General features: G+C 42.9%; 1 protein-coding gene across 2 annotated transcripts in view; it reads right to left on the bottom strand.

Annotated features, from left to right (window-relative positions):
* Nucleotides 1-18,137, bottom strand: part of AMOT (angiomotin) — a 54,227-nt gene extending 36,090 nt beyond the window's left edge. The window contains exons 1-3 of one of the 2 annotated variants that reach the window (XM_056125668.1): nucleotides 17,994-18,137; nucleotides 15,110-16,043; nucleotides 7,058-7,559 (exon numbers count right to left, since the gene is read on the bottom strand). In XM_056125668.1, the coding sequence (XP_055981643.1) occupies nucleotides 7,058-7,559; nucleotides 15,110-15,981 (1,374 nt within the window). In that variant the 5' untranslated portion in view covers nucleotides 15,982-16,043; nucleotides 17,994-18,137. Of the gene's footprint in view, nucleotides 1-7,057; nucleotides 7,560-11,830; nucleotides 11,947-15,109; nucleotides 16,044-17,993 lie in introns of those variants that run through there. The other variant, XM_056125669.1, reaches the window with a different exon arrangement.
* Nucleotides 18,138-20,900: the final 2,763 nt, after the last annotated feature.

The raw sequence follows: 20,900 nt of genomic DNA, 5'->3' as shown, positions 1-20,900 counted from the left end.
TGTAGATGTACCAAAGTTACTTTAACCAATCATCTGTTCTCGGGCACTTGGGTTTTTTCCAGATTTTGGCTATTGTGAACAGTGTAGCAATGAACATACAAGTGCAGATGACACTTCAACTATACTTTTTTGCCTCTCTGGGATATATTCCCAGGAGTGGTATTGCTGGGTCAAATGGGAGCTCAATTTCTAATTTTTTGAGGATTGTCCATACTGTTTTCCAAAAGGGCTGACCCAGTCAGCATTTCCACCAGCAATCAAGGAGGGTCCCTTTCTCACCACATCCACACCAACACCAGTTGCTTTTGTTCTTTTGGATGTGGGCCAGTCTTGAAGACAAGGTCGGCAAAACCCTCCACAATATTGAGGCTAACGGTATCTTCAAAGATGACACTTCACTGACCATCCAAGTGGAAAGAGAGATAAACAAATGGGACTATCTTAAATTAAGAAGCTTCTGCAGCTCAAAAGATACAGTGACCAGAATACAAAGACAATCTACAGAATGGGAAAGGATATTCACCCAAAACCCATTTGATAAGGGGTTGATATCAAGGATATGCAAAGCACTGGTTGAACTCCACAAGAAGAAAACATCCAACTCCATCAAAAAATGGGGTGATGAAATGAACAGAAACTTCTCAAAGAAGAAATCTGAATGGCTAAAAGGCACATTAGAAAATGCTCTACATCACTAATCATCAGGGAGATGCAGATCAAAACAACAATGAATTTTCTGATTTTTAAAAATATCAATAGTAGGGGCTGAGCAATAGCACAGCGGATAGGGCTTTTGCCTTGCATGCGGCCAATCCGGGTTCGATTCCCAGCATCCCGTATGGTCCCCTGAGCACCGCCAGGGGTAATTCCTGAGTGCAGAGCCAGGAGTAACCCCTATGCATCTCCAGGTATGACCCAAAAAGCCAAAAAAATAACAACAGTAAAAATTTCAGTAGTAACACATACATCATGAGGCTAATGTTGCAGTGTATCTCAAAAGAGCAATACTGAACCCTCCTGGGGTTTGCCGGGAAAGGTGTATGGAGTGACCCAGGGTGGGAGGTGGCTAGCAGCCTCAGATACAAATGAGAGCAGCTTTCTGATTATTCACTTAAAGAGGTAGACTACAGTGATAGTACAGTGGAAAGGGTGCTTGCCTTGCACATGACAGGGCCTACCAGGGTTCAATCTCTGCACCCCACATGGTCCTCCAAGCCGGGCAGGTGCGATGCCTGAAAAGAGCGAGGAGTAAGCCCTGAGCACTGTCTGATATAGCCCAAAACAAAAATTGAAAAATGACGGCTGACTGGGATGTGATGCTGAGTGAATATATACACACAAACACACACACACACACACACACACACACACACAAATACACATATGAGACAGTAGGCTAGGTAAGTTTAGGAAGCTCTACTCCAGAGCTTTCCACAATATTACTTCCACGTGCTCTGAGAGTAAAACACTTTTCCTTCATTTTAGCAGAGAAGATAAAACTGCTTTCAAGAGCAGGTTAGTTACAGAGACATGCCCCAAATCCCCAAATCTCAGTCTTTAGTCACATTTCAGTTGAATTTTAAAAACACGAAACCAAGGACCCAATATTTATAAGAACTCTTTAAGGCAATATAAATATGACTGAGAATATTATTAATGCCCTCAAGAAGCATTTAATCTAACCAGAGAAAGAACCTTGAGAGATGGCACATGCAGGTGAGGTACTTGTCTTGCATATAAGCAGCCCGGGTTCAATCCTCCACACCACCAACAGGAGTGATTCCTGAGCACAGCGCCAGGAGTCAGCCTTGAGCACAGTTGGGAAAGTCCCAAATACAAACAAACAAAAAAGAACATAAGGAAAGAAACACTATTAAGAAACAGAGTAGTAGTGCCGAATATGCAGAGGAGAGGGAAACAACTTCAGAGAGGACGTGGCATTTAGAGTCAAATCCTAAAAGCCTGGTCGTATTTCAATGAGCAGAGGTGAGCAGAAGGATATTCTATTCTGAGTGAGCAAATGCATTCCCAGAATGACCAGTAGTCTGGTTTGGCTGGACACTGGGATATGAAGAGGGAAGCCAGTGAGATCTGGCTACAAAGATAGATCATAAAAGGTCTTTCATGCCAGCATTTGGATTTTATCCCACAGTATATGTGGAAAACAGAATAGATTTTTATTTGCTTTTTTTGGGTCATACCCGGCAATGCTCTGGGGACCATTTGGGATGCTGGGAATCAAACTTGGGTCGGCCACGTGCAAAAAAAAAATACCCTCCCCAGCTGTACTATCGCTCCAGCCCCCAAAACCAGAATAGATTTTAGAAGAAAAATTCATGATCAGAGTTGTACTCCATAACACTCGTAAAAACCCTGTACAATTGGGGCGGAATTTGGAGGGATCAAAGATTCGAAAGTTTTACCCTTAACTTGAGCCCAAGTTAAGAATAAAGAAATTTCACCCCAGATCCTTTCTGTATCCAGTATATAACTTCACTGCACATATAATAACCAGTGATATGTGCATATTATTTGTATGAGACAAATAAACTCTGTGGCCTATTTAGCTATTTCCCCTATATATTTCAATTCTGCAATCCATTCTGCATTACCTCAGTTTTCCACCATCCTCCTTAAACAAAGCTCAGAGTACTTTATGTGGAAGACTGGGGGAAAGGTGGGTTATTAAACAACTCAAGTTTCACCTGGCTGCAGCTTCAAAATTATGTCTGATGCAGGACTGCCTACAAAACAAACAAACGAGACTTACACCACAGAAAAGAGCAGGCTCCAGTGTTTTGCTAGTTGCAGATGGCACCAAGATAGCAGCACAGGAGGTGAAAATTGGCAAATGGCATTTAAAGACAAGATCCACAAGGCCACAGTTGATAAAGCTTTTGCATGAAAGTCAGCTCAGAGCAGAGAAAGGAAACATTTTCCATTTGAAAAAACAGGCTTGGTGTTGATCTGCTCTGGGCAGCCTTTAGAGAAGGCTTTCCAGCACCCTGCAGAGTGCCACACCTTCAAGGCAGTCTCTTTACACAAGATTTTTAGAGTATCATTTTAATATCTTGTACCAGTCCTTTCCTGACCCACTAAGTAGATACTGTATCATCCAAAGGGGCAAGCTGCACATCCATCAACAGGGCTTCCAGGTAAAGAAATCACAAAAGAGCACAGCTGATGGTTTCATATAAATGATGGTGTGGGCGTGCAATAGAGAGTATATGGTGGGTCACCAGACTCACTGTGTCTTTATTTCCCTCACAAGTCTCAAATCTCATTTTTATAGCATCAGGTGGGACTTATCTTATTCTCTTTATTTTCTGTTCCTTTCTACCCAACCCTGCCAGGCTGGGGCTATAGCATAGCAGGTAGGGCGTTTGCCTTGCAAGCGGCCGATCCAGGCCGATTCCTCCACCCCTCTTGGAGAGCCCGGCAAGCTACCGAGAGTATCCCGCCCACACAGCAGAGCCTGGTAAGCTCCCTGTGGCATGTTCGATATGCCAAAAACAATAACAAGTCTCACAATGGAGACATTACTGGTGCCCACTCAAGCAAATCGATGAACAACAGGAAAACAGTGCTACAGTGCTTCTACCCAACACACTGCAGCATGGTTTCACTTCTTGCATTACTCAAGTTGTACTAACTGCATTTGTTTGAGGAATTTTACCCACACCGGGTAACAAACTACAGTACAAATCCATATACTTGGACCAGACAGATAATACAGTAGGTAAGATGACTCCTTGCATGCAGTTGACTTGGGTTTGATCCCCAGTACCCCAAATAGTCCCCCTAAGGATGACTAGGAGTGATCCTTGAACAGAGCCATGAAGAAGATCTGTGCACCACCAGTTGTGGCCCTCAAATCAAAACAAACGAAAAAAAAACCAACAGCAACAACAACAAACCAGGGTCCTTTGCAAAGAAGAGACTGCAAGATTTCTGGGTTTATCCTTCTGTTACTACATCGAAATGAGGCCAGGAACTACCCAGAAATGAATGTATGGAGTAATGTTAACTGATAAAGCTAGCCAAACTCTTTCTATTGAGTAGTACTGTAGCACTGACCTCCAATTGTTCATTGATTTGCTTGAGCAGGCACCAGTAATGTCTCCATTGTGAAACTACTTTTTCTGTTTTTAATATAAAACTAAAGGTAAAGGTAAAGGCCCTCCCGTTGTTCGTCGATTTGCTCGAGCGGGCCCAGTAACGGCTCCATTGGAGACTTTGTTGTTACTGTGTTTGGCATATCGAATAGGTCATGGGGAGCTTGCCAGGCTCTGCCGTGGGGGCAAGATACTCTGGGTAGCTTGCCGGGCTCTCCGAGAGGGGCGGAGGAATCGAACTCGGGTCGGCCATGTTGGCTGCGTGCAAGGCAAATGCTCTACCACTGTGCTATCGCTTTTCTATTGAGTATGATCAATAAAATGCATTGCTATACTGGGGAGGGAGAGTAGCAGTTAAAATCAAAGGTGGAATAAAATTTTAAATGGAGGCAAAGTCAGGTTAAAAACAGTCTACATTCAATCCCAACAACACCCATACAGAATTGGGAATATTACCTGGGAAAAAGTCCTAACTAGAAACTTATATTTTCAGATTATTCTCTTAAGTTTTTCTCCATTCTTCTCTCCTCATTCTTACTAAATTGTATATTTAAAATATATGAATATATAATTATCCCTAGTATTTTTAAAATTTATACCTTTAAGATGAGGCCAGAGTGATAATACAGGAGGTGGGGCATATGCCTTGCACATAGCCAACCAGGTTCAATCCCAGGCATCCCACTGGTTCCCCAAGCACCACCAGGAGTAATTCCTGAGTGAAGAGCCAGGAATAACCCCTGAATATCAATAGGTGTGACCCAAAATGCTAAAAAAGAAAATGCACAGTTCTTGAAAAAAATGATCAGGGGCCAGAGCGATAGTACAGGTAATGTGCTTGCTTTGCAAGTGGCCAACCTGGGTTCGATTCTCAACATCCTATATTATATGGTCCCCTGAGCACTGGGGTACTCTAGACTCCTGAATGCAGAGTCTAGAGTACACCCTGAGCATCACGGGGTGTAGCCTCCCCAAACAAACAAAATTTAACTACTTACTGACTTACAATTTTCTGAAATTTCAGGAGTTTAGTTTTATTGATCTATAACACGCACAAGTGTTACCACCTCCTCTATTCTTTTAAAGATCCCTCATGGCCAAAAAGGCATGAGGCCGCTAGGTATAGCTCAAAAATTTTAAAAAAAATCTCTCTAATATATAGCATATTAAAAATATAGTAAGGGAACTAATGAGCAAAGTCATCAAACTGGAGATATTGTCTATAGAACTGAGAATATACTGGAAGGGCTCTTGGGACACTAGTGGAGGGAGACTCTCAGGTGATGGGTGTAGTGTTGGGATGATGTATGCATGAAACATATAACTGACTGTATTATAAATCCTGGTATTACATACCTCAATAAAAACGGAAATGATGTTTAGATAAGTAAAAAATAACTTAGGACAGAATCAGCCCTCCTCTGCTATATAAATATTGCAGAAAAGCCCATTATCTCTCAGTCTCCTGTGAGTTCAAGGTCTGGGGCAGAATTTATGGCCTTGGGGAAATTATACATTTCCGCAGTTCCAGAGAGAGCCCAGGAATTCACAGCAATGTTTAAAATGTAGGATGGGGACAGTTAAAATGGAGCTGCTTGCAGCTGCTGGCAAAGGGGAAATGATGCTTTCTTTCTCATTCCCTCCTGTCACAGATGAAACCCTGACTGCAAATTTGGTGTTTACAAATTCTCAGCTACATTCAGCCCCTGAAATTTCCACTCTTGGGTGTCTTCTAAGGACAGAGTTGCAGAACAATACAAGGCAACCTCCCTCCACCTCCCCCACCTTCACCCTCACCTCCCAGAAAAGTTCATATTGTAAGAAGATCAAACCACAAAGGCTCCACAATGACAAAAGCTGCAAAGAGACTGCCAAAGGCATAGCCCTATTCACCAACAGACACTGGAAGCCAAAAGCTAAGGTTCCTAGCTTGGGGCAATCAAGAGCTAAAGTCCCAGCTGCTGGAGGGGGGTGGGGGGGAGAATGTGAACTCAGGACACACACTCCTTTTTCTAACTTCCTAAGCCTAGGGCTGTCACCTGTCACCCAGCTGTGGCGCTAAGCTCCTCCTGCCCCCTTCCCCCTACATACATACACACACAGGACAAAAAGAACAGATGTTGAATTTGAACTGTAAGCAGGACCAAAGCTAAAAGGGGAGAAGGAAGGAGTGTTTGTAAAGGAGTTGCTCCTATGAGAACCCCACTAAGAAAAGTATTGAAGCTCTATCCAGAATAAGGCTATCTCTAACTTCTGTCATAAGATATTTCTAGGAACTATGGTTTCATAATTTAGTTTAGTACAGAGAAAATATAATCAAGACCAAAAGTCTTTTAAAATACTGGCGGAAGGTCTGTGAGATAAACAGTGTATTAGAAGTCGGTAAAGCGCTTGACTAACACGCGCTAACTCCAGCTCAAGTGCCCGAACCCTATATGACGTCCCAGCCCCTCCAAGAATAATCCCAGAGTAAGAAGACTCAGGAGTAAGTACTGATCAATTCTGGGTGTGACTCCAAAACAAACAAAAAACCTGGCAGGTCCTATACCTATACAGACCTTACGGGTGATTTTGAACTTGGGTGAGAGAGGATGTCTTTCCCATTTGGATCTATTTTATAAGTTTGATCCATATTAGGCCTTCAAGGCAAAAGAATCCTCAATGGCTGCCCATAAATCCTGCAAGTGGAGACTTCTATATACTCAACAGAAAAGGTTCAAGAAATACTTAAGGGGCTGGAGCGATAGCACAGCAGGTAGGGCGTTTGCCTTGCACGCTGCCGACCCGGGTTCGATTCCCAGCATCCCATATGGTCCCCCGAGCACTGCCAGGAGTAATTCCTGAGTGAATGAGCCAGGAGAAACCCCTGTGTATCACCGGGTGTGACCCAAAAACAAAAAAAAAAAAGAAAGAAATACTTAAATCTCACATGGGGAACTCACCTTCTGCAGTCTGGCCACCTTCTCGTAGCATCCTTCCAACTCCTGCCGCAAGTTCCGGTTCTCATCTGAGAGGATTTCAACCATCTGCTGTGCTCTGGAAACAATGGCAAAAGGGTCTGCTGGCATTGGCTGATAAGAAGCAGACTGCTGAGCTCGAGGCATAGCTGAATAGGCTTCTCCTGGCTGGTGCTGTTGCTGTTGCTGGGGATGGTGGTGGGGATGGTGCTGCTGCTGCTGCTGCTGTTGCTGCTGACTCAGTCCAGGCTGGGTGAGGCGGTAATGATCACTCTGGTGAGGCTGATTAGGAAGGAAATGCTGCTGTGGCCTGGACAAGTGAGCTGCGTGGTCTCCTGGGTTTGGGACCAAGGGATGTTGGGCAGGAGATAATCTCGTGGATGGTGGAGACTGCAGCAAGGGCAAGGAACCCCCAGATGTGAGGGAAGAAGTGGGGCTGTGAGGCTGAGAGTTCCTGGCTGACAGTGGCAGTGAGATGTCTTGCGCCCTGTAAAACATGAAGGGCACACTCAGATTAAACACTTTCCAACAGCAGTGATAGAGAAAGCCACAAGATAAGTAAAGTGAGATTTCTGGAACCCACAAGATGCCTGCAAAATGAGGATCAGGCAGAGTTACATGGGATCAAACCCAGGGCTTCGCACATGTGCTGCATGTGCTCTATCACTGAGCCACATCCCTCAGCTCTCACCCTCTTATTTGGAACGAAACTTCCTCTGACATTCTGATTCGTCCTTTTCTGTCACTAGACAGACAGGGAGCAAACTCAGGTATTGGGAAAGCAAGTCACACGACAAATATTACAGCAAGTTAATAGTGATGCCAGGGTAGAAGCTTTGAATCCTAATTGCCATTTCTGGATTTTTATTAACATAATGCATTGATTTTCATGCCCTGATATTCAGATCCCAAGTCTACTTCTTAGTCTAAGTTCAAGAAAGAGACTTATTAATGTGATTCTCCCATTTTTTGTTTTGGAGCCACATATCTAGTGCTCAGGGAAGTGCTACTGGATTGAACCGGGGGCTCCAGTATGCAAAGCAAATGCTCCAGCCCCTTGTGCTCCAGCCCCCTAGCCTTGACTTTCACATTCCAAACTCTCAGTCATCAAAGAAAAAGGTCACAGTATGGGAATGGATCACTTCTGTCACTACTGCCAGGAAGCCTTCTGTCAGCCTACTCTGAACATAAGAAAGCATGTTTTCCACTTTGTGGTCAGAACAACCTTCTTCCAGTAAACTGCCAAAATGGCCAGGAGAAAGGGAAAGAGAGGCCTCCACGCTATGGTTTCTAGTCCATTTAGAAAACATGGAGTTGTCCCTTTGGCCACATATCTAGAGATCTACAAGAAAAGTGATATTATAGACATAAAGGGATAAGGCACTGCTTAAAAAGGAATGCTTCACAATTGTAGCCAGAGCAAAACTGGAAGAGTTTTGCAGTTTTACAAAACAGGAGCGATAGCACAGCCGCACAGCAGTAGGGCGTTTGCCTTGCGCGCAGCCAGCCAGGCCGAGCCGAGTTTGATTCCTCCACCCCTCTCGGAGAGCCCGGCAAGCTACCAAGAGTATCTCGTCCGCACGGCAAACCCTGGCAAGCTACCCATGATGTATTCAATACACAGTAACAACAAGTCTCAAAATGGAGACGTTACTGGGCCCGCTCAAGCAAATCGATGAACAATGGGAGGACAGTGCTACAGTGCTACAAAACAGGAAGAATTTAAATATTATAGAGATTGTATATCTACAATATTATACAGCAGGATGTTGGCAATGTTATAAACAAAGAAGTAAAGGCTAAGATTCTTGTCAAGATAATTAATGTTCTTATTAAGCAAATAAAGCAGTCTAAGAGTTTGATAGCTCCCTAAAATAGGTGACAAAAAATGACCCAAAAAAGGGAAGCTGAAGTCTACCCCAAAACACAAAAGTAGTAATTTGAAAGAGAATGTTCTATGTTCATCTCAGTGTTTATAACAGTCAAGATATGGAAGCAACCCAAATGCCCAACTATGGATAAAGAGTTGAAGAATTGTGGTATATGTGCACAATGGAATACTATGCAGCTCTAAGAAAGGTCAAAATCATGCAATTTGCAACAATATGAATGAAACTAGAGAATATCATGCTGAGAAAAAAAGGAATATATACAGAATTATCTCTCTCCTATGTGGGTTACACAGGAAGGCAGAACAAAGGACCAAAGGTAACACAAGGGGAGAATTGACTCAGAGAACTGAATTTTGGGTAGAAGTTTGAAAAAATGGGGCATTGGGACTTTGGGAGAGGACGGTGGTGATGGTGTAGTGATGGAATTATGTACACCTGAAACTATTACTAATAATATTGTAAAACACAGTACCCCAATCAATAAATACGAATACATAAAATAAAATAAGATAATTAAAATCAAGGGGAAAATCCACGAAAAAGAAAACTAAAGAGAAACCTTCCAGGGTTCAGTTAAAACATTAGCTTGCTGTACCCACAGAAACCCACTTTGTGAAAACCAACGGAAGGAGCCAGTGCTGCTGCTGGAACCCATTCCCTAGGAATGCAGAGCCTGAGAAGTGAAAAAATAGAAGTGAGCTCTGGACTATGAAGAAAAAAGTATTTTTCACCTCCCGGCCATGCCCAACTAACCTCAGAATCTCCCACATCCTGTGGATGCTTGTCCTGATATTTCTCAATCCAAGAAAGATAAGATAGGTAAAACCATGAGTTTGGGAACCCTAAAGAGTCTGCAGGCCTTTTTTACTGATTACTAGCTCTGCAACCTTGCTCAGTTACCTAATCGGCACGCGCATGTTTCATTCCTGAGGTCACAAGTGACTTAGAAAAATAACTGGTTTTTCTCATTTTTGAACTCTATAGGAATTATAAATAGTCTCTTAACTACCTCCCAGTGAGATAAATTGACCCTGTTAGTGAGTTTACTTACAGGATATCCGTTTCATCTTTCTACTGAATTTCATAAAGCTCACGGTGGAACTGGGACAAATCACCAGGAGCAATGGACTTTTAACAGGCAAATGTGAAAGTACATGCATCCTACACACTGCAGTTATCAATATTGTTCATTTATCTATACCTCTAAGAGATTCTCATTATCACTACCTTTGTATATCTTCAAAAACATCTCAAACATTTGCTCAGAGGTGCTCAGTTCCATCTATGCCTCTGTACCAACATTCCTCCAATTTCATACATATGTCACTGTAATTGCCGAATATTGAAGAGAGCATGCAAACTACTGTAGACAAAAGAATTTACATGGTTCTCATGATTACAACCAGAAAGTTGCTACCACACATATCCTTTGTTTCCAAAAGCTCAGAGCACTCATCCAATAAAAAGCCTGGGAGTTATGTGTGTGAAAACTTATTTGGGTTAAGACTTTTTAGCAAAATTCCCACCCAGGGTAGAGAAACAGGCAGGACTTAAAAAAATTTTAAAAATTTATTATTTCGGCCAGAGAAATATTTCAGACAACTAAGCACATTGTTTGCATGCAGAAGGCATAGGTTCGATTCTTGGCATTTCATGGCACCTCCTGAACTCCTCCTAAGTACCACCATGTGCAGACCCTTGCACCCCCGCCCCCCCCCCCACACACCCCTCACACAAACTTCGCGTTCTCCAATTCAGCTCTCCAAATTTAAGGGAAAATGACCATACTGACTTAGAAGCCTAGAGACAGAATGTCTGTCTGACTTGGGCTTCCTCAGGGCAGCTATCTCAAACCCCATCAGCAACCCATATCCCTCTTTCTAACAAACTCTGTCACTAGCCTCCTCCCCACCCGGAGGCTGAAAGGCTCCTTCAAAAACATGGGAAAGGACACAGCCTCCAAAGATCTCAGCAGAAGGAGATTCTACTTGGATCAAACCTAAACAGCAGTGACTTCGACTATGAATCTGGACTCTGCCTAGGAGTAACTGGAGATAAGGCAGCTGCCTCTCCAGTCACACAGGCTGGAAAAGGAAGCAGATTTCTGTGCACTGAGATATTATGGAAAACAAGCAGTTTCATTTCTGGCAGCTCTGCAAACACAACGCAAGTCTTGGGCAGTTGCAAAAGGAAAGAAAGTCCTGCAGCCAAAAAACTCCATTTGGACTGCAGCATCCACGCACCACACCAGAGCAGGGCAATATTAACAGGGCCATGGTGTGTCCGGCCCCCCTCCTTCAAAGAGGGGGCAGGAGCCAGGTGGGGATGGGGGAGGGAAGGTCACGTTAGAGAAGCAAAAGTCACCACGTGCAGTAATAGTAATAAGAAGGTGGAAGCTGAGTGAGCAACACGATCCCTGGTCTTTCACTGCGCACTGACACATTAACCTGAACAACAAGCCTCCAGCAGACAATAGAATCACATGGTCCCATGGAAGCCCTGGCCTGCCTCCCTGCCCTTTTCTCCCTCCATCCCTTCTTCTTCCTCAGCAACCCACGTCCCCCGTCCCCCTTACGCTCTGCAGAAACGGGGACATGGCAGACATGAAGAAAAGAGGCCAGTGACCTAAATCAGCGTTCCCCACGCACCCCCCATACCCGGGGAGAATCCAGCACAGGCACAGTGCAAAAGGACACAAAGGGAAAGCGAAAGCCAGTCCCGTCCCATAGGCTGACACAGCACCTTTAACTCCACCACCTCGATGATTAGGCACACTCCCATAGCTTCCCACCCACTCTCCACACTCCTGGCCCACACAGGCAGCTCACGCACCCACCACCGTGTACACACACACACACTCTCTTACCAGAGCAGGTGCCAACAACGGCTTGGAGCCTGATTTATTCTCCCACTGAAATTATGTCTTTTCCAGGTTCCGAGGCAGTGAATCTGGGAATCCTGGAGAGGGCTGCAAAGTCTTGATTGCTTCTCTTGCACAACTAGCCCTGCTCTCAACTAGAGTTAGGTCACCCTTTGCTTCCACTAAACAAGGGTTTCAAGAAACCTCAGATCTGGGCATGATTTCAACAACTGAAAGGAGGTGGCTGCTTTCTAAACAGAAAAAAGATTTACCATTTTTTTAAGCAGCTGATAAATGTAGAAACCAGGATGCAGAAAAGGCTTAGAATTTGGAGAAACAAAGAATCAGAAAAATTAAAATTCTTCAGATGGCTGGGCCTAGTTTCCCATCTGGAGTTCTGGGCACTCAGTATATTTATTTTTAAGCAGAGAGGAGGGCATAGGGAAGATGAAGTAATAAAAAGATTGTTTATAACATTTTGTTCATTTTAACAGCAAACCTCTAGCATTTCACTGCACCTCTGAAGGCAAACAAGATTTTTTGAACAATTTGTTCAAAGAACTTGCCTTGTATCCTGATCTATAATTTGTGGATTAAAGCTAAGAATTTAGTCTTCTGTTTGGCATAGCAGCAGTTACTTGGAAAGGTACTCACAAACTGTCTAGCTGGTTGGTTAAAGGAAACAAAGGAGGAAAAATGTGTCATTGCCTAAAAGCAGTGCACTTCCGGAAAGCAGTTCAACTACCTCCCAATGCCAGTAATTTGTCACTGAGTGCCACTCCCTCACCCAGGGCCCTGGAAAAATATTACTGCCAGAATTTGTCTGATGCAGATCCAACTTCACCATAGAGCAAGCATCTTCTGATTAGCACCATTTTAGGTTTGAATTTTTGAAGAACATATCAAGCACTCCCTTCCTCTTCCACACACCCACAAAAAAAGGGAGCAAACATGTGTATTAAAATAATGCTTAAGGGTGTGGGAAGATGGCTGCAAAGACTTCAGTGCCTGCTTTGCATGCTGGTACAGCAAGGTTTAAGTCCAACACACTGCAGGTCCTGAAATGGAGTAGCAGCCCCACCTCCTCTGCCAGCATTGAGCAGGGTGGGGCCCCAAAACAAACAAAAAACCCTGCTCAAGGGAAGGTAATCAAAATGGGCTCTCCTGCTCTTGGTGATAGAAAAGATCCAAAGATAATGTAGGACAAAGGAGAAAATGCCAGAATCTTCCTGCAAAATACATGCAGTTAAATGTCTCTGGTTACTTAATCAGGTTGAGAAGGAAAAAAAATCGGCTCCTTAGGATCCTTATTTATTTAGGCAGATCAAAGGGCTTTTCGATGTAGCTTCAAACACTGTGGGAGTTGTTTCAAATCACAAACAATGCTAGTGAATGAGTTCTGAAAATAGCTTTCCTGGGAAGGCAGTCCATGTGCTAAGTAGCGCTTGGATTCTGTTCTACATCCTAGCCAACACACTCCTCACCCACCAGGCAACAGACATTATTAGCCCATCCACCAAAGGGAAGGAGCTGCCACAGACTCTTCCATACTAATCACAAATCACACAATAAATCCATACTAATAAGAAGAGCAAAATCAAATTTCACCATTTCTAGGATATTTTGCTGCCTGGGATACCTTCCCAGTAAACTAAGCAATCCAACACTCCAAACCTTCCCTGGTCTTCTGTTTCATGGGCAGATGGGAACTGGGTTCTAGCTCTCATTTAATCTAGAAGAGCCCTGTCTCTTATCCCATTTTGTGAACCAAGCCACTTAACAAATTTTAGGCTTATGCCCTTTGAAAGTTGCACAGAGGGGGGTTGAAAATGTCTAGAAAACTGCCTGGGTTAAGGGGAAAAAAGCTGCACCAATGAAGTTAGGGGTGTAACACAAACCGAATTGCCTCTAGCTACAAAACAGGGCCTGTGGGGGGAAGGGGAGGAAATATTAGGAAAGTCCAGGTGCTTTCTCTTAGCTTCACCCTACAAATCCACCCACTCACTGCCTTTTTTTCAATGTCACTCAGTCAATTTCAAGCTAACAGACTTTTCTCAAATGACTGAGAAGAGACTACAGAAAGTGAGACATCAAAGAGATAATACCCTCCCCCCTAGGGCTATCTATGGATATCTAAGTCCAGGAACTTCAAACCTCATGGTCACTCATAAATACCCAAGATAATAAGAAAATGCCACACGCAGCATTATTTGTGCTTGGTTCAAAACTTTCCTTTACCACAAGTACTGAAATAAATTTCTGATCACAGACATTGCCACAGCAGTAACCAGAGGAACAGCCATCAGAATCAATTTGGTTAGTATAGTCATGGGATGACAGGCTCCAAGTATTTCAAGTAGTATATTTAGGGAAGAAAACTGGATATATAAAACAATCCACCTAAAGTAATGATAAATGAATGGTACGGAAGTTATAGGAATATTTCTTTCTCTGTGTATTTTTTCTGCATTTTAGCATCTGATAAAAATTTCTATTATATAATATGATATGAACTTAAATGTTTAAAACATGTCAAACATCTAACAAACTCTACAGAAGAAACATGAAGCAATCTAAATTCCATGAACTATAACCAAGTACATTCTATATACAACTATGACGAAGTGCAAGTAGGTGTGCATTTTATATCTCCCCTACAGTAGTATCTGAATGTTAAGTGTTCAAAAGAATCACAGTTATTGGTCAGAAACATAATAAAGTGAGTAGGGCACTGGCCTTGCATGTGACCAAACCGAATTCAATCCCGGGCACCACATAAGGTCCCGAGCACTGCCAAGAATGACCCCTGAGCACAGAGCCAGAAGTAAGGCCCTAGCAGCATCAGCTTATACCCAAGTAAACAAACAAAAGAACCACAGTTATTCTACAGGAAAGTATGTTGGCAAAAATCAGTGGCTAGAATTTTGCAGGGGAGGAAGAAAAGAATATTCCAGACTAAAGTCCAATAAATTTGCTTCTACTGCTCAAGGAAAGGCTTAGTTCCTAAGAGGAACACACTAAATCTTCTTCAGAATATATTAAGACACAGGACAACAAAGACTATTCTTAAATAGTTGTATTCCTGTTTATCCACTAGGTATTGAGACCATGCCCCACCTACAATATTAAGGGAATATTTAATATGGTGCTGACAGAAAATTTGCCAAGCCAGCCATCTATTGTAATGTCTGCAATTCAAAATACCTGCCCATTTCTTCCCCTAAGATTCCCAACAGCCAGCAGAAGCTGATTGGGGATGAGGTAACAGAAAGGGAACTCTCTTACCTGGCTGCTCCATATTCAGGGGGATGCTGATATCTCATCAGTTGACCCTCTGGTCTGCCTGGCTGGTTCAGACGATGCTCACTATAGAAGAGCCCTGGCTCTTGGGGCTTGTACACTAGAGACTGGGATGGCATGCTTTTGAAGGGATACTCTGGTGGGGGGCCTCGAAGCTCCATGCCTTTCATGGTATGCTGACTGGGAGGTGGTCCTTGGGTCTTGTAGAAGTCACTGGAACTTGTGGGATTCTTGTAGAGGTCATTGGGTTGTGGTGGGGAGAGGGGAGTGCTGGTAACAGGTGGATGGGCCTTAACTCCACTGGTGGCCAGTGACATCTGCATCAGTCGCTCACTCAAAGAGCGAACATGCCCTTGCTTAAGGTCTCTGAGTCCTTCATCCTGGTGCATCTTCCCAGGATTGAGTCGCTGAACTGAAGGGCGTCCCTCAGTCCTCATCTTCTGGTTAGTGACTCCAGTGACATAGAAGGCAGCTCCTACACTGGCATGCTGCTGGCCCCGAAAGTACTGGGACTGAACCTTGGCTTCTTCATAGGTCGGGAGTTCCTCATTATTCTGCATCCGAGGAGAAAGCTGCTTCTCCATGATGATGTTTTCTGACTGGATTTCCTGCCCCTGGGGTTCTTGTCGAGCAGCATGAGCCACAAGTTGTTGGTGGTGATCTTGGGGACTCAGCACATCATTCTGAGGGCCTGGGTTGCCACTGCCACTGGGGAAAGGTGGGCCATTCCCTGTGGCTTGCTGATGTATGGCAAGCAGGTTCCGATTTTCATTAGGATTGCCATAGCGGAGCTGCTCTTGTAGAAGACGCTGCAGTACTGTGGCTCCTCCACTTGGCTGTTCTTCAGAATTTCTCATCTCTATTGCTGGTGGTGCCTTGTGAAGAGAGAGAGAAATTGGGCACTTGGGCTGCCCTTGACCTGGGAAGGGGAAACAGGAAGCTTAACACCCAAATGATGGATAAATCAGTCCTCTACAGGAAAAGAATAGGTATCTGGGGGAGGGGGGGGGGGGAGAATTCCAGAGACAAAGTAAAGAATTGAATCAAGAATTAACAGATTAATTGTTGGAGATTCCTGGCCCCTGGATGAGGAACTTGGAGATATAAGAGCTCTGTTTCCTCTTTCACTTTTACCTTGGGTTTAATATTCAATCTTGACTTAACTCCTAAGAGGAGGGGAAACCCAGGACATTTTTCCTTGGTTCTTCCTCACAAAGCACATTTCTGTTTTCTGTTTAAGTGAAAAATACAATACATATGGCTGTCTGTGGTGAGGGGGACAGGGCAGTGGACAGGAGTTATTTCTGAGATAGAATTATAAAGTTCAGCATGTAAAGTGAGCTACAAATGCCAAATAAAACCAAAAAAGGTATTGAAAGCTTGACTTGCACTAGATAGAAATGATCCCCTTCTTGATGCAACTCATTTTTTCTGACCTCATAAAACTGAGCCACATATCTTCCTTAAAAATATCTTTGCATTGCACATTTGAATTGCTCCTTGGCGTAGTAAGAAAAGGGTTTGAGATAACTGTATGGACAAAATTTCTCTGCTGGTTATCCAGGAACAGTCACTGAGGTTGTTGTTGCTGGGGAAGAGAAGCATAAAGAGGATATCCTTCTGTAAGTTAAAAGTATGCCACCTCCAATAATGTTTAGGGTTTTTTTTTTAGAGGCAGGGGTGGAGCACATCTAGCAATGCTTGGGAGACCAAAACGATGCTGGGGATCAAAACCAGAGCTCCCTCCGTGGGAAGCATACACTCCAGCCCTCTGAGCCATCTCTTTGACTCAAAAACTTTAAAATGCAAAATAAAAGCACCCCTTCTAAGCAAGGGCATGAATGAATACCATACCCTCTCCACCATAACCACAATCATCACCAATTCTTCTTAAAGAAGTAATAACTGATTGAGTAAAAGTTAACCAGTAGTAAGTCATTTCCAAGGTTCAAATTCTAATCATATTATCGGTTCACAAGGTAACCTAAACAACTGACTTCTTTTTCCCATCTAGTAGCTGTTATCCCTTTCTCTCAATGCTCAATATAGACTGCGCACAAATTTATTAGAAGCACATAAAAATCTGTCTGTCTTGTTAAGTACTACAGTTCATGACTAACATACAGTGATGAAACTTTTACTCTAAGGATCTTAAGAACTGTTAGAGAATGGGATGTTACCACATAGTGAATTACAAAAAAGGTCAACATTCTTGACCTAATAGCCTCATGTTCCCAGATGAGAACCTTGACATCCTGGCTCCCAAGACCTGATTTATTTATATTTTCAGTATCTTCAAAGCACCCAAAAAATACAATCCCATTCCCTTTTGTCTTTCAGAAAATTGCCCAAAAGATGTACAGCAAATGAAAAAAAGGTCATCTTCTCTCCTTTGAAATCCTTACATGCTACCTAATTTGCAATTAGGGAAAAAAAGGCAGTTTGATGCCACAATTAACCTTCCAAGGTCCCTTTTAAAATTCTATTCATCATATGCTTTGGTCAAATATACATCAAAAGGTTACAAACAACCAGCCTCCTTACAAGTGACCTTCTAGGACTCTCAGACTTGAACTATCATATCGGAATTTTTTTAATAAGCTATCAAGAACAACATATAAAATCTCTTTGATGCCTGAAACTGGAAAGATGACTAATTTTCCTCTCTCAAAAACCTGAAACAAGGACATATATGATTAAGACAAAATAACTATAAACCCTTTCCACATAGCAGGGAAATCTAGACATTGTGCTACCCCAGACCCTGTAGTGCACACCATCCCCTCCCATCCCATTCCCATCCCACCCTACAGGTGCGTGCAAACACACATACATACACACAAGCGCACACACACAGGATGGTTCATACCTATTTCTGCTTTCTTTTAGGCTTAAAGCCTCAATCAGGATAGGGAATTCTTGCTTATGAGCAGCTCCAGAAACCGCAACGGCAGATTCCCTCTCCCCTAACACTCAGGTTCAGGGTAAGCGCCGCCAGATTCCAACCACTGGTCACTCTGAAATGTTCAGGAGGGGGAGGGAGGGAGAAATAAAAAGGTCGTTTCTATTTTGCCACCAACGGCCAAAAGTTAACCACACCAGTCCTTTCACGGAAATGACGTCATCCTCCCATGTGCTGGTCTTTATATGAGTTGTAAGGTCCATCTCCACTAGGGCACAAAGAAATCTCACTACCCATAAGCTATGTCCAGGTGATCATGCGGGTCTCCAGCATGGAAATGCTCCAGTCCAAGACTGGCAAAAACCACTCAGTTCTGGCCACACCAACTCTCAAATGTTACTCCCAACAATTCTGAATCTGAATGGGAGGGCATAGAGAATGCCATAGCTACGGTCATAATTCAGGTACAACCTTGAAACATAATAGCAGCAGGACGTGTGAGTAAGAAACCCACTGCCTCACATCCTAGAATGAAAAGCACACATCAGAAAGTAGGTTTGTGGATTACATGCAAAAACAAGAAGGCTCAGTGAAACTCCCAGTGAACTGCCTCAGCATCTGAAGGACAGAAGGAAACCAAAATGTTTTTTCAACCAAGTCATTAAGTACTTGTTGCCTACTGGTTATTCCAGGAATTTTCCAGCTTCATGCTAGGTTCAATTAGGGATAAAAATCCACACAATGGGGTCCAGAAATATAGCTCAATGGTAGAGCACATGCTTTGCAGGCTCTGGGTTCAATCCGCAGTGTACTCCCTGCCTCCTATGGAGAAAAAGCACAGCACATAGTTCCTGTCCTATAGCTTACAATCTGATTGTCAACCATCCATTCTTATTTAAGTAGCAATGGTGACTGCTCTCAGTAGAAAGCGGCAACTCTTCTCTGATGATAAAATGCCTCCACTTGCTATCTCAGCATTTTACTGACTCAGTATTTCAGCAAATGCAAACCACCACATTCATATTGTAGAGAATGGATATAAATGCGCACTAGACAGGGATTTGAATTCGTTCTCATTCCAACTACTGTTTGACTCTCTTTTGAAAAGCCCTGCAGTTTCAACCGAAATGGTTACAAAGCTGGGGCAGTTGTGTTTAGATGAGATACACATGATCCACATTCCTTATTTTCTCTCCTGGTTTAGCCATGAGTCACTACTAGCACATAAAGGAAAGGCTTTCATCCATACCAGAGACACCATTTGAGGAGGAAGACAATGCAAAAGCAGCACACAAGAGTCTCTGTATTTCGGGAGCAGGTCCAAAGCAGCCAAGTTTTTTAAAAAATCCACAAAACCGCAGTGATTAATTTAACATTATTTCCTTGCACAGTTGCCAAAAATAAAGTGAACAGATATAAAGTGAACATACACGGAAATTTGCCTTTCCACATTATTTTGACCAATGTACAATCACAGTCAAAAGCAAAATCATCTCCAGCCTTCAAGGCAATTATTTTGGGGTGTCTTCCTTAATTTTAAAGCAGAGAAACAACTACTAATTGGGGCTTAAAGGTACATTGTTAACAGAGCTCTGGTAAAAAAAAATTTACCTTGCTTCTATGGTCCAAATTGGGAACAAAACAGCTGTCTGTTCTGTTTTTTCACCGAAACATGCAGAAAAGAGCCCAAGACTTTTAAATCTGAGCCCCTGTCAAGTAACCACTACACAACTCTTCCAATACTACTTAGACTCTTCATGCTGATTTTCATTGGCTTCGTCCTGACATCCAGACTTCTCACCAAGAAATTTTTACTTGTGCAAAGTCTTACTCTCCTTTCTTCACTCTGTCCTCTTCTCCATACCATTTTCAAAATCCAAATCCCTATGTGCCCACTAGTCACAGATTGTCCCTGTCCACCAAGGTCTTTTTTTGTTTCTGTTTAAAGGGAAGGAGGAAAGAAATCAACCTAAGAAGAAAATTCGGCTCGATTCTTCTCCAGTTTATTCCTTCTTTTTCTTAAGAACATAGGCTCTGCTACACGAGTCAAGTAAAAAGGAAAACACTACTCCACACTTATTAGTGGAAGGAGAGGAAAATTCCTTGTCTCATGCACAAGCACTAAAATAGTATGAACTCCGCAACCTTTAATCTGCCCACAGCTTTAATCACACCTCTGCCAGGGGCCTGACATCATCTTCAATTTAGAAAAAAAAAAAGCGAAACACTTTGTTTCTTTTAAACAGACCGACTGTCCCTGAGGATAGTGGATAGGGGGAAAAGGATATCCATGGTCCTCTTTTTATAAAGGAATTTGAATTCACATATTTATTTCCAGGCTGAAGAGATAGTTCAAAGCGTTGGAACACAGCTTTGCATGAGGAGGCCCAAATTTGATCTCCAACACCACATGGTCCTCTGAGCACTAAAAAATAAAAATTAAACTGTATATGTATATATATATATGTATATGTATGTATGTTTGTATGTGTGTATTTTCCAACCTTTCTCTAACAACAGAGCAAAATTGTTACCCCACTTGCAGTTGTCTGTCTCTTTCAGTTTACCTAGAAGGCTGGGAGGCTAAACCAAAACACCTTAATAAGACCCCAGATGATTCCCAGCGCAAGTCCAGGAAATCAACAGTAAAAGGTGGCTGGAATTGACTGAATACCCACCTTCAAAACAACTGCAAAATATGTCTACTATAAAGTCTAGTTTCTGTAATTTCCTACTCCCATTCAGCTACTGCTCATCACTCCAACAAAGAGGATGAAGAATCAAAGAAACCTATTTCACTACTAAATCCTAGCAACGTGTTTCATGCCAGTGAACTCCACACTAAATAAAAAGAAAACAGATAAGAGTTTTCCC

The sequence above is a fragment of the Sorex fumeus genome, unplaced genomic scaffold (assembly GCF_029834395.1).
Source record: "Sorex fumeus unplaced genomic scaffold, SorFum_2.1 ptg000058l, whole genome shotgun sequence".
Lineage (NCBI taxonomy): Eukaryota > Metazoa > Chordata > Mammalia > Eulipotyphla > Soricidae > Sorex > Sorex fumeus.
This window is presented reverse-complemented; position numbering and strand designations above follow the sequence as displayed.